The 24,905-nt window shown below is 34.6% G+C and overlaps 1 protein-coding gene across 4 annotated transcripts; it reads right to left on the bottom strand.

Moving 5' to 3' along the window:
* Positions 1–2,121: 2,121 nt before the first annotated feature.
* On the bottom strand, positions 2,122–14,080 carry LOC112727948 (COP9 signalosome complex subunit 2). 4 transcript variants are annotated; one of them, XM_025777905.3, is made up of 14 exons: positions 13,873–14,080; positions 11,829–11,955; positions 9,268–9,355; positions 8,518–8,610; positions 5,707–5,785; positions 5,126–5,366; positions 4,954–5,028; positions 4,711–4,845; positions 3,799–3,986; positions 3,499–3,567; positions 3,290–3,380; positions 3,082–3,216; positions 2,634–2,746; positions 2,122–2,534 (listed from the first exon to the last, which is right to left on the bottom strand). In XM_025777905.3, exons 3-14 carry the CDS (start codon positions 9,275–9,277, stop codon positions 2,447–2,449), a joined length of 1,317 nt encoding a protein of 438 aa, XP_025633690.1. In that variant the 5' UTR covers positions 9,278–9,355; positions 11,829–11,955; positions 13,873–14,080; the 3' UTR covers positions 2,122–2,446. The 4 variants fall into 4 exon arrangements, with proteins under 4 accessions (XP_025633690.1, XP_072065702.1, XP_072065701.1 ...); XM_072209601.1 differs by having other exon boundaries at positions 9,758–11,955; positions 13,873–14,054; XM_072209600.1 differs by having other exon boundaries at positions 9,753–11,955; positions 13,873–14,054.
* Positions 14,081–24,905: the final 10,825 nt, after the last annotated feature.

Genomic DNA, 24,905 nt, shown 5'->3' on the forward strand with positions numbered 1-24,905 from the left:
ACCCTTAAATGGAGCTCAGATCCGCGACGGATTAGTCCTTAACCTGTCGGGTTGGGGGATACCGTTTGGGTAAACCAAAAAAAAAAAAATAAAAAGAAGAGTAAACTACCATTTTTATCCGTAAAAGTTGAAAACGCCGACATATCTACCTATAAAAAACAAAAATTACCATTTATACCCATAAAAAATGATTTTTACAAGCAAAATTATCCAAACCTTAAAAAATTAAATAAAATTCCTAAACTACCCTTCTCTCCACTACTACCACTATCATCTCCTCCCCCCATCTCTCTCTCTCTCAATGTTCCGCTAGGACAAGTTTTACAGGTTCCGATGGTGCAACTAGCTCTCTCCATAGGTGGAGCATCGGGCTTTCACCTTCGAAGAGGACGACACCATAAATCAAAACTCACGCTCGGTTCGGCAACAAGTGGGCCACCATAGCCCGACTCCTTTTCGGCAGAACCGACAATGCCATTAAGAACCACTGGAACTCCACCCTCAAACGCAAGTGCGCCTCCATGGAACCCATCGATGATCCTCATTTCGCGCAGCCACTCAAACGCTCAGTTAGCGTGGCGCCGCCATACTCGTGTCAACGGTGGTGGTGAGGTACTCGTTGCCGACGGTGATGGCGACGACAGAGATAGCGGGCAGGAAGAGAAGGATGCGGATGGAGAGCCAAGAGTGTGCAGTGGAGATGTCGGAGCTGATGTTGGCGATGCGGGAGTTCTCGAGGGAGACAATGAAATCAATGGCGGTGTTGGAGAAAGCTTGGAGGATTCAGGGTTAGAGTCATAGATCTTAACCTTGTTGATGAGTGTTTTCGATTAACCCTTAAAAAAGTCGCAGCCTTTGAATGTGTGTACAGAGAAAACCCAATCCATTCAGGTGGTGAAGTTAACGGCAGTGATGGCTGATGGTGATGGCGGTGGTGGCACTGTTGAGTCGCAATCGACACCAATGGGAGAGTGTGCAGCAGAAAGGGTTAGGGTGACGATTGAGGAGGAGGGTGAGACAGTGGTACTGAGCGGTAACGTGGTTGATGTTAGGATTGGGTCGCTGAGAACATTGAGAGAGAGAGAGTGGGCGAAGAGATGATAGTGGTAGATATGGAGAGAAGGGTAGTTTAGGAATTTTATTTAATTTTTTAGGGTTTGGATAATTTTGCTTGTAAAAACCATTTTTTATGGGTACAAATGGTAATTTTCGTTTTCTATGGATAGATATGTCAACATTTTCAACTTTTATGAGTAGAAATGGTAGTTTACTCTAAAAAAAAAAGATAAACAACATCCCAAAACAGGAAATAAATCATCCCCATTTTTTTTAATATTTGAGAGAATAAAGTGTGATCTCTCACCTTTAATTCTATAAGTGGGACCAAAAATAAATAGAAGAGAGAGAGCAATAAAGGTAAAATTAAACATTGGACACCATCCAATTTTTTTTCACTGAAAAAGATCACTTCAACAAAATAATACCAAAGAGGAAGAGAAATATTACAATCCAAAACCATCTTCGAAAAAAAACCCAAACAATAATAAACGTACGAGATAAATTAAAGTATTGGGTTAGTTATCATTAAAAAAAAGCATTGGGCTAGTTATTGGAAAATGCTATGGATAACAATAAAATTTAAAACATTATAAAAAAAAACCAAGTTGAATTAGTCGAATGCTCACTCATCTCCTTAAATAAGTGTCAAACTGTCAATGGCTCAAATCCTACTTTGTGTACACAGTTACTAATGAATAATCTTTCTATAATTAATGACTATTTACTAAAAAAAGAACGGTTCATAAGTTTGATGCATTATACTTTAGATATATTATTCTTGTTTAATGATATAATTAAAGTGATGATTATAAATTTATATCCGAGTGTGTTTAAAATGTAAAACTATATGTGAATTGCAGAGGTTTGGTTGCATTGAAGGTTTGATTTTTTTTTTTTTTTTTTTTGTCAACTAAAGGTTAGAATTTTAAAATGCCTTTTTCATTCTGTTTTTGTTCAGGATTCAAAAGGCCAACCCCCCAAAAATTGGTTCAATCTACAACCTGAAATCCTTTTAGCATGCTTGCTTGCTAGGGCAAGGCATCAATGTTCTTAGTCAAGGTGAAACCTAGAAAGGCCATCACTCATCAGGAGTGTATTATATAATATATAATTATATATCGACACCGGTTGTAGCATTATATTTTACTAAACGACGAATAAATTGGAACAGTGCTCACGGAGCATCAAAACCTTTCTACACAACCTTGAGCACCTTTAAAATTGTTTCCAAATAACGCAAAACATGAATCACAAGTTGCATTTTCACTTTGGTTCCCACTATTTGGTAACTCTTTCCTAACTCTGCATAGAAGCTAAGTTAATTCACATGACAAAACTGCATGCTGAAGCAACAGTACAGATATCCCTTTCCACCACACACCAATGTCTAACCTCTAGTGCTGACTATTGGATAGAGAGATTTTAGCTGTGTGTTCCATTTGTCTATGGCAGTGTACTTTTTCATTCCTTTCGACCTGAACCGTGTATATTCAATTAATACCAATAAAATAGCAAGATTATAAACAGAATAAAGTTGAAAAATTTTGAAATAATCACAATATATATAAACAGACCTATCAGAACGTTCCAAGAGCCTGTTCACTTGATCAATGTGTCCTTGAATTCTATTATCCAGAATCAGTGACACAAGCAGCTGCTCAACATCATGTTCGGGAACGTTCAGTTCCTGTAAATTAGTGGGTTTTATCACATAAAAGAAATTACAATCAAGTTGGGCAAACCATAGCTTAACCTCTCATAATTCAAGTTAATAAATATGTATTACTTACATTAAAGGAAGCAATAAAAAAGCAACAGCACAACCCTTCACTTAGCCAGTTAACCAACTATGAGGTAATTAATAATAATAATAATAATAATAATAATAATAATATCTATAAGCTGTTGATGTAAATTTCGGTATTTACTTTCCTTCTTTAGTTCCACTAATTTGTTTCATGGACCTGGGTAAGAGGTAGTCCAAAAATGAAGCTGACACAAGAATTCTAGGAGTAAAATTACCTTAGATATAAATGGTATCCTTATCCTTGTATATGGTTTGATGAGCTTAAGCAAGACTTGTGTTCTGATCTTCTTTAGCAGATCCTCAATGTAATTTCTGATAAATGGATCATCCATGATGGTTCTTCTGTTACTCTGGAAAGCAAAATACCCAGAATCCATTTAGAACCAATAATAGGTGAAGAGAAATGAGACTAACTAAAAGTACCTTCAGTATTTTCTCAAATTCCAATATTTCATTCCGTTGATAGGCTGCTATCAAATTTGTCATTGCCAAAATTTCCGGGTCATTCTTGTATCTGCAATACATAATTTATGAGATTTAAAAAAAGAATGGGAAAACACCCTGGACTTGATCAAAGAACGATAGGAATGAAAAATGGGTGGAGAGAGAGGAATAAAATACGCATCACTTACGGCTTAGCCTCCTGTCCATCAAAAGGATTCACTTCAGACTCCATCAACATGTTGGCAAGAACAAGGTACCTGGTGCATATAATAACAATAACAATACATATTAAAAACAAAGCTAAAATTCTTTACTCAGCAGTCAAGCTGAAATGTATCCGAGGGAAAGATTATGAATTTTAGAAGTATCAAATCTTATCCTAAAATTGATGACTCGTGATGAATTTCATTTCATGAACACCGCAATCTATCATTAATCAAATGTTTCAAACTAATAACTAAAAGTAAAATGAATTCCATGCTGCATACTTCAAGCATTGGATCCGCCTATGATTCCCAGCTTCATCATAATTCTTAAAAGCTTCAAAGAAGTCAGTAGCTGCTTCTGCCCACTGGCGCTCTGCCATATGCATTTTACCCCCACATTCATGGATTATCCCCATTATTCTTGGATGGGGAATAGCTGACTTAATAGTAAGTGCTTTCTGGTAAAGTTGCTGCATTTAAGACCAGGAGACACTGTTAAACAAACTTCCCTAAAAACTAATGACTAATCAATGAATATAAAATAATTCTGAGGCTGCTCCCAGATTCAAGAGATTCTCTACAGCATTAGGTTAACTACAAGCCAGGTATTGAGATGGTGTTTGAAATTGAACAAACTTTTTTTATACAGGCACCAAAACCACAGTTCACAACATTCACAACAATTGAAAGATATTTAAGCCTATCAAATTTATTACTAGAAATAGTCCATTAGGTTATGATAGCTCAGTTATCCATGTTCAACCATGATGACACCCCCACTTTGCATACGCATCAATATTCAGCCACGGGTCACTGCCCATACATCAAATATTTTTTTTTTCCCAAAGATTACAAGATCTAAACTGCTAAAAACAGTTGATTAAAAGAAAACAGGAAATTGTGAAGAATAACGAAAAATAACTATAAAAATTCAAAAACAAGCAAGGTACTGAGATGCCAAATTGCCAATGTGTTTAAGCAACTCCATCTTTCATCAAGAGAGATACAGTTAGTTCCCATTGAATAAAACTTACATAAATATTAATTATTTGAGAATTCATTCTAAACTAATAAACAGTAACTGAAGTCTGATGGATAATTGAAAGCAAATTCCAGAATAAGCAATAATAAATTGGTGAGGTAGATACTTAGATGTTAGGTACACAAAATTAATTTTTTAAAACAAATGCTGACCTTGAGTTTTTTGTTGTTCTTGGTCTCTGTGTACATCTGGATTTCTATTGCATAAACCTCCAACAGTTGGGTTCCTTTCTTATGGTCATCTGTGCCATCTTCTCTTTGACAAGATTTGTGAAGTTCCTTCAAGATCTGAAAGGATTCAACAAATCCTTAAATTTTTACTATGAAAAACACTAGACACCAATATAATCATACAAACACATTCAAATTATGTTGGACAGCAAATTAAACCTTTACCTTGCTCATTCGTCCATATTCACCAATATCAAAGAAAATCTTACAAAGCTTCAGATTTGTTTTAAACCACAATCTCTGCCAATTGAATAATACAAAATTAAACATAAGATTGCATTAATGGGAAATGCAATGACATGAGTCGCAACCAAGATAAGGTGTCTAAGGGATTAACCTCATTCTTTGCTTCTTCAAGGGCTTTCAGAGTTGTCTGGTAGAATTTTTGCAGAAGACCAAAGTTCTGGCTAGCTGAACCTGAGACATAGTCCATAATGCTGTTTATGCATTTTTCACTGTAGTTACGAGTCACTGCAGACTTAATATAAGTCAACATCTCCCTGTAGGCTTCCATCATCTCTTTATATCTCCCAAGTCGATAATAGAGCTTGACGGTTTGTTTTAGAGCTTTAAATCCCCTGGTAAAATGTAAAATAAATATCACATGAAATACATAATAGTTTCTTAGTACCATCAAAAGATAAACACAAATATCACGATGCATGATCCAATTCAAAAAAGAATACAAAAAAGAGGGGAAAAATCGGCCAACAAATATATTAGCTGTATTTACTAATTGGCCAACTAGAAACAAAGCATTAAAGAAAAGAAAGAAAATAAAAACCACAAGCAGGATCAGATCACTGAATTATTAATGATACAAAATTGCAACAGAAGATACAAAAGTATACTGTCATTTAAGTCCAGTGTCTATATGTTTATTATTATTATGCAGCACTCAGATAATAGGGTTCTTACCATTCAGCCTTTTCTTGTTCCATGCGCACTACCTCAGCAAAACCAGAAAGTGCACCTTCTGGATCAGTTTCAACCAAACCTACATACAAACAGCAGCATCTTAGGAAATTAGTGTGGAGGATGGAAATGGAATCATCAATTTAGAACCACAAATTATGAAAACCTAGATCATGATGTTGTAAATGAAGATTCCTCCCTTTCAAAATATCTGTCCTTAAAGGCATTTGTGTTAGAATTTGGTTGAATTAGTCCCACATTGCTCAGGATAGCAAATGGAGTGGGTGGCCTAGGCTATAAATATGAGGCTAAGTTCTCCATTTGTTTTTGCACCAGTCAGAAACACTTTAAGCTTGTATCTGATTTTTCTTCCTCTGTACTCTTTGATTAGAGAGTGTTGTGAGGTGTAGTTAGATATTTGCTTTGAGAGAGTGTGGGTGTACTGGGGTGCCAGTGAGAGAAAGAAGTCTATGTGTTGTAACAATTTTCACATAGTGATATTCTCTGGTTGTCATTTGACAACGGCCGTGGTTTTTCTCCGGTAATTGGAGTTTCCACGTTAAATTCTTGTGTTGTGATTGTGTCTATTTTATTTCTCTGTCAAAGGTGTTTTCTCAAGGGGGAATGGTGTATTATTCCCAACAAGTGGTATCAGAGCTTCGGTTCGGTGGGATTTATTCTTAGTATGCTCTGTGGTTGCAGCCTAGTCTGACCTTCCACATCAGAAAAGAATTTTGTCCTGTGGCTTGATGTTGATCTTTGGTTGCTGTTGTTGTTGCTGGAAGGCAGTGTGACACTGTGAGAGTGCTGTTTGGAAAGGTTCTGGCTAAGGAAAGACTTGGTATTTAAGTGTGTCCATTGTGACCCACCTCTCTTTCCTGGGGACCCTTCCTAGTGCACGGTTGAGTTATACTATTCCAGTATACGGTTGCAACAATGTCAGGATATTCAAGTGCTGTGAAGCTTGAAATAGAGAAATTTGATGGAAGAATCAATTTTGGCTTGTGACAAATACAAGTCAAGGATGTGTTGATACAATCAGGTTTGCACAAGGCGTTGAAGGAGAAGATCTCTGGTTGCTCTCTCTATGAGAGAAGATGATGTTCTCTAGAAGACAAGAAGTATCCTCATGGTATTACCGCACTGCCATGGATAAGGATGAGTTGTGGCAATCGGGTCCACAATTGCACACGGGCATTGGTTGGCGTTGAGATGCAAGGTGTGTGGCGGAGTTAGGTCGATGGCTGAAGAACTTCCAGGAAAAGCCAATTTGGAAGTTGCACCATGAATTTTCAGCAAGGTTTCGATCTGTACCAAGGTGAAATGCTTGGAGTGGTCTAATTCCAAGTGAGTATACTTTCATGGTGGAGTATGATAATTCTCTGAACTATGATTGTCGGTATAGACAATGACAGCAAAGAATTGTCGGTGTTGACAATGGAAGCTGAAGATGTGTGACTATTTCAATCAAGGTGGAGATTGTTAGAATTTGGTTGAATTAGTCCCACATTGCTCAGGATAGCAAATGGAGTGGGTGGCCTAGGCTATAAATATGAGGCTAAGTTCTCCATTTGTTTTTGCACCAGTCAGAAACACTTTAAGCTTGTATCTGATTTTTCTTCCTCTGTACTCTTTGATTAGAGAGTGTTGTGAGGTGTAGTTAGATATTTGCTTTGAGAGAGTGTGGGTGTACTGGGGTGCCAGTGAGAGAAAGAAGTCTATGTGTTGTAACAATTTTCACATAGTGATATTCTCTGGTTGTCATTTGACAACGGCCGTGGTTTTTCTCCGGTAATTGGAGTTTCCACGTTAAATTCTTGTGTTGTGATTGTGTCTATTTTATTTCTCTGTCAAAGGTGTTTTCTCAAGGGGGAATGGTGTATTATTCCCAACAATTTGCACAATGACTAAGAACTCAACAGCAAAGCTTTTCTCCTACTAGTTAAGGTTGATTACACGAATCACACTATTATTACATTGTATCATAAACCATATCTACAGGGAAGCCAATTAAATATAAGCCTTTCTTAATGACTTCATCTACAATTTTCTAGGTTTTCTATACCTACACTTATCGAGCTACCTTCCATCTAATTTAGTTTTCTTATCAAGGCTTCCACAAGCCTTCTATTTCCAAGACGTACTGTAATTATATTACCCTTCACTAAAATACTCAAAACTTATATATATATATATAATCCCACTAATGATCTCCCTCATTGCATTTAGTGCCCAAGAGAAAGAAAAAGATAATCTTTACACTAACTTACCATGCTACCAAAGTCTGAAACGCAAACCAAACAATCAATAAAAATCTACATGATTTTACTTCTTTAATGATTTCACCTATAGTTTCTCTCGATATTTTTAATTTTTTAATGGTTTTACCTATAGGTATTTGTACCATTCATCCAATCTACCCATCTTACTGAGGTTTATAGAATAAGAAACTGGGAAAAAATAATCATGATTAACTTCTATCAACTTGTACAAAAAAAGATAATTAAGATTAAGATATAAAAAAAAAAGTTTTCTGGCGTGAAAGATAGTTTGAACCAGAAGGAGTATAACACATATACCTATCTTCCAAAAGGATGAAAGATAGCATAAATGAATTCAAAACAACAAGCTAATGCATCAAACTTCTAGTTCCAACAATGATGCAATTGAAGAATGATCATAAGAAAGTGCAAAAACACTTTTGAACACCAAGTTAAATTTGAGCAAACTAGTATGCAGCCGAAAAATAAAATTAACCTATCCAAACTCATTACATTGAAAAGAAGTGAATGCAAGCATAGGTGCAATAAATACCTTTCGAATTGTAATATTGATTCTCAATATCAACATCTTGCTCCTCTTGCTCCTCATCAGAGTACTCAAATCCATAGTCCTCCATATCAGCATCTACATTATAAAAACATAATGCGCGTGTAACTAAATCAGAAAAAGTTAATCAACTATTATAATTATATATATTTCAACGTTAAAAGCATAGGACATTCAATGTTGTAAAATATGAATACTTCAAAGAAGCATAAGTGGCAAAATTTATAGTGCAAATAACATGAAATTAAGTATTTAACAACCCTGTTGAATTGTCATTCCTTCTACAGTTGGAATTTCAAACCATGAGATTTGTGATTAAACCATGCCACAAAGATTCAAATAGGAATTTTCTTTCTTTTAAGTCAGCTAGCTTGGGACTAACTTAACAGGATTAAAAGCATTCACTAGATGCAGATGAAGTTCTAAATAAACAATTATATCATATAAGCAACAGTATTATTACAGTACAAAAACAATGATTGTGAAAATCCACATTTGATAGGCATTACTCAGCTTCACGATTTTTTCATGAATTTTGATATTTGCAGAAACTGGTCAAAACAATAGCATCGGCATAGACACGCTGAAAAACACACACACATTCAACAATTACAAGAAAGTGCTTCATTGCTTAGTTCAGATAGGGTTTTCAATATACTAAAATAGAAAATAAAAATCCAAGCTTATTAAAATTGAAAAAACAGATTAGAAAAATAAGCAGGAGGAGGTGATTACCGGAAGCCATGTTGTAGGGTACGGATCCGAGATAGGGTTTTGATGGTTGGAATCAGTGAGTCAGTGGAACACCGAGATAAATCAAGAACTGCAAACAATTACATGCAAGGCAGTGAGGCACTTATTACATTGTGTTTAATGAAGATGGATTAGTGAACCTAAATGGCAAGCAAAACAGAAGCAAATTAAGGCTGTAAATTAATTCATTCTTTCACAAAGTAACAAGGTTTAATCATACACAAGCAAATTAACTCTCTATTTGGACAGAACTGATCAAAAAGATTAATGAGCTCCAGCTGAATATAATCAAGCTCATTCACACACTGGATTTTCACCTTATAAAGAAGTTAAACCAGCAGTAATCTAATAAAATAGAAATTTAAAAATTGAACTAATCCATATTCTTAACAGATAAACTCATCAATATTCAACAATCAATTAATCAGAAAACGAGATATCAAGAAGCACACACAACTAGAAGAGACCTGACCGGTGGAGAGATCTGATTGGCGGCGAGAGAGAGTACAGAGGAAATTATCGAGACTGGGTGAGCAAAGAGCACAACAGTGACGGAGAGAGGCACATAACAACAGAGGAGATTAGATCGGCGACGAGGTCACAGGTTGCAGCCTCGGTGGAGAGACATTACATAGCAACGGCAACGGTGGAGAGAGAAGACGTAGCAGCAGCCGCAGTGAAGAGATAGGAGCGATGCTGGACAAAGAAATGGGCAGCCGTTGTGGTGTTTGACAGAGTGAGAGACTGACTGGGGTCTGCGGGAGAAGACTAGGGATTTTGGAGTAGGGAGTGAATACAGAGTGGGGTGCTGTACATACTGGTAGGGGTATTCTGGGGTTTGTATCACTAATTTACTGATTTTGGATGTTTAATATTTTTGTTAGAATTTAATTTTGATGCATTGTCAGTATAAAGTAATTTTACACGTGCATCCAATCACGTAACGCCACTTCATCAAAAGTAAATACTAGTTCCATTGACCGCGTACATTGACCGCGTGAATGTTCATCCAAAAGACATATGCGATTGCACGACTGTGTAAAACTTTTTAAACTGTCAGTGTATGAAATTAAACTCTTTTTGTTAATAATTTAGTGATATTAATTTAAAAATAAAATTGACAAAATTTAAGAGATTAAATTGAAATAATTTAATGTATAGATCGTAAGTTCAGTCACTATAAATTTTTTTCCTGACCCTTTGTAAAATGAATATTTTAACCAAATCACTTTTCTTTATCAAGAACATTGTTTTTCCACTAACGTTTTATATATTAACGTTTATGAATTATTAACTTAAAATATAAATAAAAATGGTTCACTTTTTGTAATTATTAGAGAATATATACAATTCATTAATATTTTCTGTATCTAAACCATTTAATTTTGTTATTAATAAAATTATAATTCATCCTATTTTTATTTTACGCTTGGAAATGGTAAAGGCTTTGTGTTTTTGAATAGTGGTATTTAGATTAGTGTTTAGGGTACAGAAATTACGTTTTAAATAAAACTATTTAATTATTTGGGAGAATTAGGAATTATAATTAACTAAATTTTAAATTTATTAAGTTGATAATGTTAGAGTAATTGTATAAGATCAAAAGTTTTTGAGCCCATTGATAATAAAATTTAGGACAATAGTTGCAGTTATTGTAGTACTTATAATTGATATAAAAACATCATACCTTGAGAAAAGATGTAACAAGTTGAATGTTAAATTTTATTTATTTATTTTATTTTGTTTTTGAAGGTGTTTGGTACGATGATATTAATCTTTATGTGATTATTATGATTTATATGGTGTGAAGTCATAGTTTTTTTTTTTTTTGGTTGATATTTCAGTATACATTATTTTAAGATTTTGAATCAAAATAAATTAAAATTTTAAAAACAAAACAAAATTTTCAATGACAAATATAACAACGATTAACAGACCTTAAATCATAGATAAAAACTATGAACAAATATACAAATAAATAACAGAGTGTGAATCCTCGATGTACGAGAAGGTATTTGGTAAATCATGAATATGAACTATGATTTTGGCTTGGATCGGTTTCAAATAAACCGTGGACTACAACCACAATTTTCACACTTGAATACCATCTTATATAAGTGATGATAGTGGTTTTACTTTAGTAAAATAGAAAATGTTTTCACCATGGAAAAGAGAAGAGAGAAAATTTTGGTAGAAATTTAGGAATTTGGTAAAAAAAAAATGTCTATTGAAGGCAGTTTGTATTATCTAAATGATATTACTCTTATGGCTGAATCTATTAAGCAACATTTTAGCTGTAAATTTTTCATTAATGTATTGTCATTTATTTATTTAATTGTTATTCATTAAAATACTTAGGAGCATATCATGTATTAGTTAGATTTATTAAACTTACCATGCAACAATATAAGAATATTAAACACCAAAAACATAATTAAATAACAATGCTAAATCTGTTCACATACATTGGCAAATGATACATGAGCAATATGAACACAGAACACGGAAGTAGACACTAGACACATAGGTAAAGAAACACTTACCATCAGTGCAGAACAACTGACTGTATTTTATTATTATCACTGAGTAGTAATGACCCTTCTAAAACAATTAATTCTCAAATTTGTAGCTCACACAGTAGAGGATGCTATCAAAACAAAGCAAAAACTCCTGCAAATGAGAATGAGAGGGGGGAAAAAAAGAAAAAAAAGAGGTAAAAGTTACAATTTTTTTGCATAAACTAGCATACAGCATAAAACAACATTTTAACAGCTGAATGCGCTACTTAGCTACATCAACCTAAGAATTTCATTTCTTTCACTTTCAATCCACCATAAAGCCCATAACAAAAATTTTCAAACAAAAGAAACCACTAAAAGATGTCATAACAATAAATGTCTTCTTCTCCACAACTGTCCAATAGAATGGAGGATGAACCCATTAGTACAAAGATTTTGATCAACTCCAACATAGTTGTCTTTTTCCAAGCTAAGAATGGGAAAATTGAGATGAGTTCATTTTAAGTTTCCAACGGACAGATAACAAAGTTTTGGCACGTCATATGAAGCAAGAACCAAATAAAATACAGCAAAGAATCATATATTAATGAGACAAGTAGCTGTAACTATAAGTTGTAAGCACAGAGCCTCGGATCATTTTCACAACTTATGATTGCACAAACTCAATCATAAACTATGCTTGAATCTGCAGTAGAAAGATTTGTGGATGTAAACACACCACTCACTTCAAGATTCAAGTGAATCAACAATCTCAAATAAATAACCAGAACAAATTTCACAGAGAAAAACCAACTGAACTCAAAACTGGAATGGCATATGCCACCCAAACTCATTTTGCACCATAAAAGACCAAAGTTTATTTGACTCGTTTCTCTAATGTAAACTCCCCACCACAAAAGACCAAAGTTTATTTGACTCGTTTCTCTACTGTTAGTTCCCCTTTGCATACACTTCCACACATCAAGAACAAAAAAGATATAAAATTTGAGCACCCAACATGATTAAGAACTAGAAGCTAAACATAAAAAGAAACTCAAGAAAGAAAAAACACTCATCTATTAATATGCACGGAATGATAGAACTAAGAAAGCAAGCAACTCACATAGAGCATATCATTCCAAAATTAATCGCATCTGCCTAAATATACACTGAACAATACACAGTCACTTTTCCCCCGAACAATAAAAAACCCATTTTGAAACAAAAAGGGACCCGATCAGCGGGGCAAAACCCTAACGGGGAAATAAAAACCCCAGAATCTCAATTTCCCTAATCTAACATTAAAGAAATAACACAACTTTTAGTTTTCTTGTTTGGAAACCATTTAACATGAGAAAAGAATTCTATTTCCTTTAAGAAAAGAATTCATTTCTATTTGAAATTCAATTTCATGATTTGGAATAACTATAATATATTAATGAAATAGAATTCAAGTTTAAAGAGGGTGAGAGTTGATTTGGAAATCAGACCCTTTTTGGTCTGATTTACAAATGAAAGAAAAATGGGAATTGGAATTCTCAAAGAAATTCAAATCATTCATTTTTAGTTGTTTCAAAGCAAGAATCAGAATTCAACTCTTGAGTGAATTCTAATTCCTAGCATTCCAAACAAGCTAGTTTTTCACATTATCCCAGCGTGGCAGGCTAAGGACTAATCCGCCACGGTACTAAACTCCATTAAGAGTTGTCGCTGGCCAATGAATTGCTGCATGCGCAAGCCAAAATTTGAACCTCTCCACTTACTTACTTAAGCGGACTAGTGAACTATCCACTACACCAACCTAATTTAGTAATTTGGTTAACACAACTTTTATTTTTTATTTTTGGAAAATAGAAGACCTTGTGATATAGGAAAAGCATCCTTCACAGTGCACGGTATTAGAATCTAGGGCATCATCAACGCAAAATTTGACGAAAAGGAACAAATTTGGGGAAACAGTTCTACACCAAATGCGAAACGCACAGAAGCAAGGCCATGAAGTGCAAGACACAGAGAGGGAGAGAAGTGAGAAAAAAGAAACAGATTTAAGTTCAATAGAGATATACAGAGATTCACGGTTGTTTGATACCTGTTCTGTCTCGTCTGTGCGCTATCTCAGCTTGGCTCAAACGAGGCTCCTGCAGCTGGGAAACTGATCGGGGTTCTGTGCTACTTGAGTCTGTATTCGACTGAAACGCGTGCTTGGGCCTCAATCCATTACTTTAGTTCCTGTTTTCTTTCCTTATCATTTATTTAAAGAAAAAAAACTCTAAACGTTTTTTAAAATCTATCTACTTAATATACTAAAATTGGGTTTTCCCCCAATTAATGAAGGTGAAGTATCGATCTCTCGTGATTCCGTTTTCCGTTCAAAATGAACTTTCCTATTATCTATTCTAAATTATTTTATAAAAAATCTTTATTATAATTATATTATAATTAATATTTAATAAATAATACATAATTATACTAATTTAGAAACATATCTTTATTATAATTATACCAAATCAATATTTAATGCATTATTAAATTACTTATCAATTATCAATTAAAAATACTTTTAATCATTTTAATAATAATAATAATAATAATAATAATAATAATAATGATAATTACCCGTGATATTATTTATTGAAAAAAATATAACATAAAAAAATATCATTTATTTAAAATATCATTTATTGTATATAATTCATAAAAAAATATATTTCATTTTTATTATTGATTAAAAAATAACCTATTTATATTTTGATTAATTTTATTTATTATTATTATTATTATTATTATTATTTACAGAAAGATAAATTAATAACCATATTATTATTTATTAATATATTAATATTGATAATGATTACATAAAAATTATTTAATATTTAATATTTTATATTATTTATTTTTTATATATTTTGATATATTTATAAATAGTTTTTATTATTTTTATATGTTATATGTTTACCTCTACTATTTAAAATTTCTGGATCCGTCACTACTTTTGAGCGTGTTTCTTAATTTATTTTTTATAATTCATTGAATACAATTTATTACAGTAGATTAATTATATCAACTAATTGATTTTATTAGATATTTAAATATCACACGATTTATTATAATTCATATCAATCAAATAATTGTAATTTATTATATTAATTATTTTAATTCATTAATTTATAAGGTACATAATAGTATAGATGATTTGTTACTTATAATGATTAAATACAATAAATACAAATTAATTTAGTTAAAAAAAATCATTGTCTTATATGTTTTCCTATTTATTTTTTTAATTTATTAAATCCAATCAATTATAATAAATTAATTATATCAACTAATTAATTTAATCAATTATTTTTTAATTTATTTTTTTGAATTCAATAAATCAAATAAAATCAATTATACTAATTATTTGTATCAACTAACTGATTTAATTAATTTTTAAAAATATTTTTATTTAATTTATTTTATTTATTTAAATACATGAATGTTGAGTTAAGAAATTAATTAATAAAAATGATGATGACAAACATTTGATTAGTGGGCTAATCACCCAATTAGTTTTGATAAGTGATGCAGGCTAAAAACAAGTGTTGCAGCAGCCCAACATCAAACAAAAGATATATGCTAATGAGCTGAATGGTAAGTGAAAATAAAGACAAGTCCAAGTCATTCATCTCAAGTAAAAGTCTTCCAAGAAGCAAGGCAAGACACCAACGGGCTGAACTTGAGAAGAACCCGATCCAAGTCCGAATTGATTTTCAATTCCCTCCATCTTACTTTACCAGAAGCAACGTTTCTCTCCTCTCTAATCAAGTCAAATCAAGGCTTCAGAAAAGTAAGAAAGAGAAAGAGAGAGAGAGAGCTTATTCACCAAGATAGTCACCAAAGAAGCAATAAAGAGAAACTAAGCTTGAAAGGCAGAAGTCATCTCAACAAATCCAAACCAAATCAAGCTTAGGTTATAGGTAAATCTTTTCCTCATACATGCAACTCGGTTTCATCTCTTCTTCCCAACTCTCTGCTATATTCGAAAATGGCATTCAAGAGAAAGTTGTTCTCTGCCCTATTTTGCTTTACATCTACAGTCACAAGTGATACTTGGGGACCAAGTAATTTCTCAATGGCTAAGATCAAGTTGACCATGAGAAGATTTCTATGGTTACTGCTTTATGGCTTTCGGTCAAGATGAAGAAGTCAGAAGCAAAGTTTCTACTCTAAGGTTTAATGAGAAAAAGTGATTCTGTGGGTTGGTGAAGCTCAAGGCTCAAGGTGTTGACCTTGGAAGAAGAACCCAGCAACATGCAAGGAGATAAAAGAGGTTTGATGTTCATTCAGAAACTAAGGAGAGAAAACCAGAGTGTGAGAACAGTGTTCTATTAGGAAGTTCCTCTACTTGGATAATGCTTTCTTTCAAAGAAGCATTGGCCAATACTGAAGAACTGCATCTAAGGTTTGCGAATCTGGTTTTGCACATAGCAAAGAGGCTGCTGATGAAGTCAATCTCCTTCATGTTTTACTGATTGTAATGTACTTTTCTAAGTTTATCTTTCTGTAATTTCTTGAGAGAAAAGGCATTGTGAGAAAGCTTAAGAAAAAGCCATGAGTGAAAAAAGGCTGAGAGATACACTTGAGAGAAAAGCCTAGAGTTATTTTCTTTTGGTTGGCTAAGTGTCTTGTATCTTGTACCTGTAAGGTATCCCTTTCTTAGTTGGGTTAGCACTAAGAGGAATAGTTAAGTATTAGCATAGCCAATGTTAAGTTAGGTTAGAACTTGAGTGTGAAAGGATTGGGTCAATCCTGTGAAATTGGTGTATGTAATACTGTTAACTATAGTGAAATTCTTCCATAGTTGTGGAGGAGACTGGATGTAGGTTGCATAGCACAAGGCAACCGAACCAGGATACATGCTGGTGTTAGCTTTTCTCTTCTCTGCTGAGTTCTGTTTTCTGATATTCATGAGACAAAAATAAATTGTCTCATAAATTTCCGCTGCTGAGTTCAAACTGAACATGAATTGAAAGTTCATTTTAAAAGCGTAATAACAGCAACTTAAAAGGCAGGCATAGATTCAACCCCCCTTCTCTAAGCCTACCACAACCTTCAATTGGTATCAAGAGCTAAGGTCTCAAGAATCAAGCTTAACCGCTTGGAGCAAAGATCCAATGACGAACAACTTGGGCACAACCACAGTTTCCTACACCCTCACTGAAGGCCAGTCAAACAACCGGCCACTTTTCTTCAACAGGAAGAACTACTCCTACTGGAAGGAAAGGATAAGGATTTTCATCCAATCCATTGACTACAACATATGGAAGATTGTTGTGAGCGGTCCCAAGATCCCAACAAAAACAAGTGTTGATGGAGTGGTGACTCCAAAAGAAGAAGCTGAATGGAATGAAGATGACAAGAAGAAGATAGAGCTGAACGCTAAAGCAATCAACCTTCTTTACTGTGCTATCAGCTTTGAAGAGTACCGGAAGGTGTCTAGATGCAAGACAGCCAAAGAAATCTGGAAAAAACTCCAGGTTACACAAGAAGGCACCAAACAAGTCAAAGAAACGAGGATTGATATGCTGCGAAAAGAGTACGAGATGTTTAGCATGAAGGATGGAGAAAGCATTGATGAAGCGTTTGAGAGATTCTCAATCATAATCAACAACCTTGATGCTATGGGTACAAACTATACAGAACAAACCTTGGTGAGAAAACTCCTTAGAAGCCTCACAAAAGAATGGGAAAATACTGCCACTGTCCTAATCGAGAGCAACAACATAAGTCACATAACCTATGATGAGCTGAGAGGAAAACTCCTTGCCTATGAAGCCACACACACAAACACAGACTCAAAGAAAAAGGGAATAGCCCTCAAGTCACAAATAGAACCGAAAGAGAGTGAGTCTAGTTATGGTATTTCAGATGACGAGCTTTTGTTTTTTGCTAGGAGATTTAGAAGGATGATGAAGAACAAGGGCAAATACAAGGCTTCAAGTTCAAAAGAGCACAAGATCGACTTGAGCAAGGTGGCGTGCCATCACTGCAAGGAGGCTGGACACTTCAAGCTAAACTGTCCAAAGCTCAAAAAGGAGGACAAAGGAAAGAAGGAAAGGAAGAGAGTACTCATGGTAGCTTGGGAGGATCTTGAGAATGACTCAAATGAAGAAGAAGAATTTGAAGGAGATGACAAAGACTGCTTCATGGCTAGAAACAACAATCTTGATGAGGTAAATTATTATGATTTGACCATTGAGGATTTACATGCTATTATTGATGATCTTACTTTAAACACCTCAAAACTGCTTGACAAGTACAATGAGTGCAGATCTGAAAGAGATGTGTTAAGAGCTAAAAATGATTTTTTAAAAGAAAAGGTGAAGGAAACTGAATGTGCTTTGGACATCATTGAAGAAAACAGATTTCTAAAATCTGAACTTGAAAAATTAAAAGGAAAGCACATTGTGGATCCTTCTCATGAGTTAATTGATGAAAATAAAAGATTAAATGATATGATTAAAAGGCTGAATGGTGACTTAGCAAAATTTGCTCAAGGTTCTAGTAACTTGGACAAATTACTTGCAAGTCAAAGACCATTGTTTGAAAAATCTGGTTTAGGCTACATAGCCAAGGAAGATGTAGTTTCTAATACTTCTTCTATAAAATTTGTGGCTTCTTCATCAAATACCAAATCCATACCAAACAAATCGGGTATTGGATATGTTCCAACTTTTGAAGAAAAATTTGATGAAGTATACACAAGTAAAACTGAGCCTTCACCAAGAACTGATCCGAGTTCAAACCGGCCAGGTTTGGGTTACATTTCGAAAAATGAGGCTGTTTTCAAGAAACCACCATTTTACAACAAAACCTCATATTCGAAAGGTAAAAATTTTCAAAGAAATTCTGGTGAAAATGCTTTTGCAAAGAGGAATAACTTTAACAAAAATCAATTTGTCAAAAGAAATGCATCTCCTCCAAAAACCAGAAAATTTCAACACTTTAATCATTTCAAGCAATTTAACTCACCTAAATTTCAGCGACACATATCAGAAAATCATTGTATTAATTGCAAGAAAGTTGGTCACTCATATGAACAATGCTTCATTGAAAAGAGAGTTGTAGGAAACAAAGTATACAATGTTGTTTGTGATTTCAATGCACTTGGGCAACCAAGATGGATTAACTTCAAAGGATCCAAATTAATTTGGATACCTAAGGCTACTTAAAACTCATCATGCAGATTTGCCTAGCATCCAAGAACAAAAAGGACATGTGGTACATGGATAGTGGATGTTCAAGGCACATGACTGGAAGGTCAACCTACTTCATAAAACTAAATAAGTATGATGGAGGTTTTGTGACCTTTGGAGATGATGGTAAAGGTAAAATCATTGCTGTTGGAAAAGTAGGTAATGAGCAATCTACTTTCATTGATAATGTACTTTTGGTATGTGGTTTAAAGCACAATCTTTTGATTATAAGTCAGCTGTGTGATTTAGGATATTTAGTTGTTTTCAAAAAGCTTGAATGATGTGCTGTTAATGAAAAGACAAATGAAGTGATGTTTGTTGCCAAGCATTTCAATAATATGTATGGACTTACTCTTGATGAACTAAAGGATCAAAATGTAGCTTGTCTTCACTCTAAAGAATCTGAAAAGTGGTTATGGCACAAGAGATTGGGCCATGCAAGTATGTTTCAAATAAACAAACTTGTAAAGAAAGAATTAGTAAGAGGTCTTCCTTTGATAAAGTTTGACAAAGACATCACTTGTGATGCTTGCCAAATAGGAAAACAAACAAAAAGTTCTTTTAAACCAAAGGAAGACATCTCTACTAAAAGACCACTTGAGTTGCTACACATTGATTTATTTGGTCCAACAAGAACTCAAAGCCTAGGTGGTAAACATTATGGTTTAGTAATTGTGGATGACTATACTAGGTTTGGTTGGGTTTTATTTCTTGCACACAAAAATGAAGCCTTTTCGGCCTTTGAACCTTTTTGCAAGAAAATTCAAAATGAAAAGGATTTGAAAATCTCTTCTATAAGAAGCGATCATGGAACTGAATTTGAAAATAATTTGTTTGAATCCTTTTGTGAAGAATTTGGAATATCTCACAACTTCTCTTGTCCAAGAACACCACAACAAAATGGTGTTGTGGAAAGAAGAAATAGAAGCATACAAGAGATGACAAGAGCTATGCTTTGTGAGAGTAATGTTCCAAAATTCCTTTGGGCTGAAGCGGTAAACACAGCTTGCCACATTTTAAATAGAACAATCATAAGGAAATTTTTGAAGAAAATCCCATATGAACTTTGGAAAGGCTACCCACCAAACTTAGACTACTTGCACATCTTTGGATGCAAATGTTTTGTTTTGAATAACAAAAAAAATTTGGGAAAATTTGATCCAAAGGCTTATGAGTGTTTGTTTGTAGGATATTCCACAACTAGTAAAGCGTATAGGGTTTATCATCAAGATGCTAGGATTATTGATGAGTCCATACATGTTACATTTTGTGATACTAACTTGGTACAAATCATTTTTGAAGATTGTGATGCAGGAAATCAAGCTCAAAAGGAAGATGAAGCTGCTCAAAATCATGAAAAAGAAAATTCTGGACAAGCTGAACCAGAAACTGCTAATGCTGAAAATTCAAGAGACAATTCCATTTTGTCTCATGAATCTGAAGGAAATCCTACAGCCAGCAGCGTTCAGAATCCCTTGGTGACTGAATCTGCCTCCAAGTCCACCAGACCTCGTGAATGGAGATTCTTGAAGAATTATCCTGAGGAATTTGTCATTGGGGATGTATCTCATGGAGTGCAAACAAGGTCTTCCACTAGAAAGGCAAATGAAGGATCAAACATTGCCCTTCTTTCACAAATAGAGCCTCAAAATGTCAAGAAAGCACTTAGTGACCCTTCTTGGGTTAAAGTTATGGAGGATGAGCTTCTTGAGTTTGAAAAGAACCAAGTATGGACTTTGGTTCCAAGGCCAAGTGGAAAGAAAGTGACTGGCACCAAGTGAATTTTTCGGAACAAGTTGGGAGAAGATGGTAGCATTGCAAGAAACAAGGCAAGGCTAGTGGCACAAGGATATGACCAAGAAGAAGGAATAGACTTTGATGAATCCTTTGCCCCTGTTGCCCGAATGGAAGCCATAAGACTTCTCTTGGCTTATGCTGCATTTTGTGGTTTTAAATTATATCAAATGGATGTGAAATATGTTTTTTTGAATGGAGTGATAGATAGAGAAGTGTATGTGGAGTAGCCTCCTGGTTTTGAAAATAAAGAGCATTTTGATCATGTTTTCAAATTATCTAAAGCTCTCTATAGTTTAAGACAAGCTCCTAGGACTTGGTATGAGAGACTTAGCTGTTTTCTTTTGAAAAATGGTTTTCAAAGAGGCACCACTGGCACAATTCTATTCATCAAGAACTCTAATGATTCTTTTATTCTAGTCCAAATATATGTTGATGACATTATCTTTAGATCAGCCAATGAATCCCTTTGTTCTGAATTTGGAAAACTCATGACAAGTGAATTTGACAGGAGTATGATGGGTGAACTTAATTTTTTCCTTGGGCTACAAATTAAACAAACTGAAAAAGGTATTTTCATCCACCAAGAGAAGTATGCCAAGGAATTAGTTAAGAAATTTGGTATGGAAAATGCCAAACCCATGGGAACTCCCATGCATCCTAGTTCTAAATTAGATAAGGGAGAAACTGAGAAAGATGTTGATGAGACTAGGTATAGAGGAATGATTGGTTCTCTTATGTACTTAACTTCCTCTAGACCCGATATTGTGCAAAGTGTTGGATTGTGTTCTAGGTTCCAATCCAAACCTAAAGAGTCACATCTTTCTGCAGTTAAAAGGATCATAAGATATGTTCATGGCACATCCAATTTTGGTCTTTGGTATCCTAAGATTGATGATTTTTCTGCAGTTGGTTATTGTAATGCATATTTTGCTGGTGATAGGGTTGATAGAAGGAGCACTTCTGGTTTATGTTACTTCCTTGGAAAGTCCTTAAATGTATGGTCAAGTAAGAAGCAACCAACAGTGGCCCTATCCACTGCAGAGGCTGAGTATATAGCTGCTTCTTCTTGTTGTTCTCAGCTTTTATGGTTAAAAACACAGCTTGCTGATTACAAATTAAATGCTAAAAATATTTCCTTGATGTGTGATAATATGAGTGCCATTAATATTTCTAAAAATCCAGTTTTGCACTCTAGGACTAAGCATATTGAAGTGAAATTTCACTCAATAAGAGAACATGTCCAAAAAGGGGATATTTGCATTCAATTTGTTAAATCAGAGGATCAATTAGCAGATATTTTTACAAAACCATTGGCTGAGGATAGATTCTGCATGCTTAGGACTTGTCTAGGAATTTTGAGTTATGATTTTTTGTTTGAAAAATGCTGATGTATTTGTTGGAGCTTTTTGTCTCGTAAACAGGCATGAGACAATTCTGGGCAGGAGATGAACGTTTCCCTCAACTCGGCGTGTTCTGGGCTTGTTTCAAGTGAGACTTAATCTGGGCCAACTTCAATATTCAGATCATGAGTGGTTCAAATGTGTTTCCTTAAGTCCAACCATCTCTGGGCCCAAATATGAATGTTACATTTTTTTTGTGAACAATTTTTTGTTGGCATGTGTGTTTAATTTTTCTTGGAAAAGTTTTATTTTAATACTTTTCAAAAAGGCTTTTCAGTTTGATTTAATTTTTTAAGGATTTCGAAAATTTAAAATTCAATTTTCTTGTTTTAAAAATCAAATCAAATCTTTCTTTTATGAGGTCATGTCTTTTCAAGTCTTTTCAAATGGTGATACAGTTGCATGATTTTGGAACTCCACTTTTGGGTACCGTTACCAACACTCTCTCTCTTTCCTCCATAACTTTTTCTCATACTCTTTGGTTTCTTCTCACTCACTTTACTGCTTCTCTTCCCTTAAAAGACTGAAACTAACCAAATGAGGAAGAAAACCATTGCTAAAAGGCCTCCTCGTAAAAAAGTTTATAAGCTTCCCACAAAGTCTTCCACTCGCTCCCAAGATCGGACATTTACTCCATCTCCTTCTCCTCCTACCTCTCCTCCTAGCTGTGACCCCATGGCTCGGACCAAAAATACTCCAAGATACCCTGCCTCTGCCAAGCCGACGCCACCACCAAAGACGACGCCCTCCAGACCAAGCTCTTCGAAACCTGGTTTATCCAAGGGTAAGCGTCCTACTGTTGAAGAACCTGTTCCTGAGACTACTAAACCCAAGTCAAGGTCTGTTCCTATGCGCTCACAAAGAGGTAACCCTCATCGCCCTCTCAAATCTGTTAGAGAACCAGACATTGATCCTTTTGCTCACAAATCACACTTCATGATATCTCACTCAAACTATAACCCCCATCGTTTCAAATCTGCCATGAACCATAATTTTTATGAGGGAGTTATTCAGTATCGTACTCTATATCCATCTTTTCTTGCTGATTTACCTGATTTGAAAAAGAAAGTTTTTCTTTTGTTGAAAATTTGGAGTTTTTAGACTGGAATCACCTTTTCAAAATCAAAAAACCTGTATATCCTCAGTTAGTCAAAGAATTTTATGCAAACATGACTTATCATGAAGGAAGTGTGCATTCTTATGTTAAGGGCAGAGACATTATCTTGAATAATGAAACTATCAGTGATTCCTTGAAGTACACTGATGTTGGGCCGTGTACTTATACATCTGTGAAGTGGGATGAAGGTGTTGGTATCTCTTACCATGATGCTCTAGCTCACATTTGTGAACATGTTTCCTTAATTGATGGCATCACACCCACTCACAAAGCCCTAGGATATGAATGTGCTCAGTTGTATCGTATTGTCAACCACATCTTGATTCCTCAAAGTGGTTCATATCAAAGGGTTTCTTACACTGACACACTTGTTTTGTATGCCCTAATCACTAAAACAGAAATCTCTTTTGCCTACTTGATGGCTAGATACATGTTTGATTCTGTTCGAAGTATAAAAGATAAAGCACTACCTTATGGCATGTTTTTAACTTGCATATTTGAGAATTTTGGTGTTGACCTGTCAAATGAGGATTATGAAAACAGACATTCATACCTAAAAGGGGGTGGTTCAGTGAAACAGCAAAAAGGACCAACTCGATCTGAGAGAGTGGTTCTAGATGATGATGATGATGAAGAGTTCATTCCAGATGACTCTCCTCCTCCTTCCACCGAGGGCACTTCCATTTCCACTGGGAAGAAATCTGCTCTGCTGAATGTGGTCAAGGATGTCGCTCAAGAGTTTGTTTCCCAATCAAATCACATGATTGCCATGAGCGAGGAACAAAGGAAGCTAGCCACCAAGCATGAGAACTTCCTGAAGAAATCAAGGGATAGGGTCGCTGTGCTCATGACCTTCATTGACAACCTTCAAAATGATGAAGACATTGCCACTGATGCTGAAGACGAAGCTGCTTCTGAGGGGAATGGTTTTGATGCCTAGGATTTGTCTCATAAAAACTGCTACTGTTACTCACTTTTTGTCTCATGAATTCTGTTTCTTTAGCTACTCTTGAACTGTTTCATTTTGGATGACTGTAATAACTCTAGATACTATTGCACCTTTGGTAGTTTAGACAGCACTTTTCATTGTGAACTAACTCTTTTCTGCAGGATTCAAGACCTTGTTTTTTGTTCTTGCTTATTGTCCGCCCTTGATAACAAAAGGGGGAGTAAAAGCAATAGGATGATGTTTTACTAGGATGATGCTTTACTAGTATTTATTTTGGGATTTTTGTCTGTTTGCTGCATTAATACTTGATTTCACTTGCTGATGATATTAGCTTAATGTTGGGCTGATTATATAGTGTTGTTTGTTTGATATCCCTTAGATAAGATAATTGTGTACAGCTCTCTATTGTGTTATCTTTAAGTACAATGAAAAACAAGAATAAAGAAGAAAGTATAAATCCAGGGGGAGCTAATCTTTAAAAGGAAAGGGGGAGCAACACTAAAGCAAGAAACATCAAAGGAAAATTTTCTAACCTTACTAAAAATTTAAATTCCTTTGATCATTGCTTGATTATGTTTGTCATCAAGGGGGAGATTGTTGAGTTAAGAAATTAATTAATAA

The sequence above is a fragment of the Arachis hypogaea genome, chromosome 12 (assembly GCF_003086295.3).
Source record: "Arachis hypogaea cultivar Tifrunner chromosome 12, arahy.Tifrunner.gnm2.J5K5, whole genome shotgun sequence".
Classification (NCBI taxonomy): Eukaryota; Viridiplantae; Streptophyta; class Magnoliopsida; order Fabales; family Fabaceae; genus Arachis; species Arachis hypogaea.

Excerpts from the sequence above, each read along its gene's own strand:
- LOC112727948 (XM_025777905.3), bottom strand. Across the intron at positions 5,029-5,125 it reads TTGAAGAAGCAAAGAATGAG|AGATTGTGGTTTAAAACAAA; the intron begins GTTAATCCCTTA and ends TTCAATTGGCAG. Across the intron at positions 3,381-3,498 it reads GATGGACAGGAGGCTAAGCC|ATACAAGAATGACCCGGAAA; the intron begins GTAAGTGATGCG and ends TATGTATTGCAG.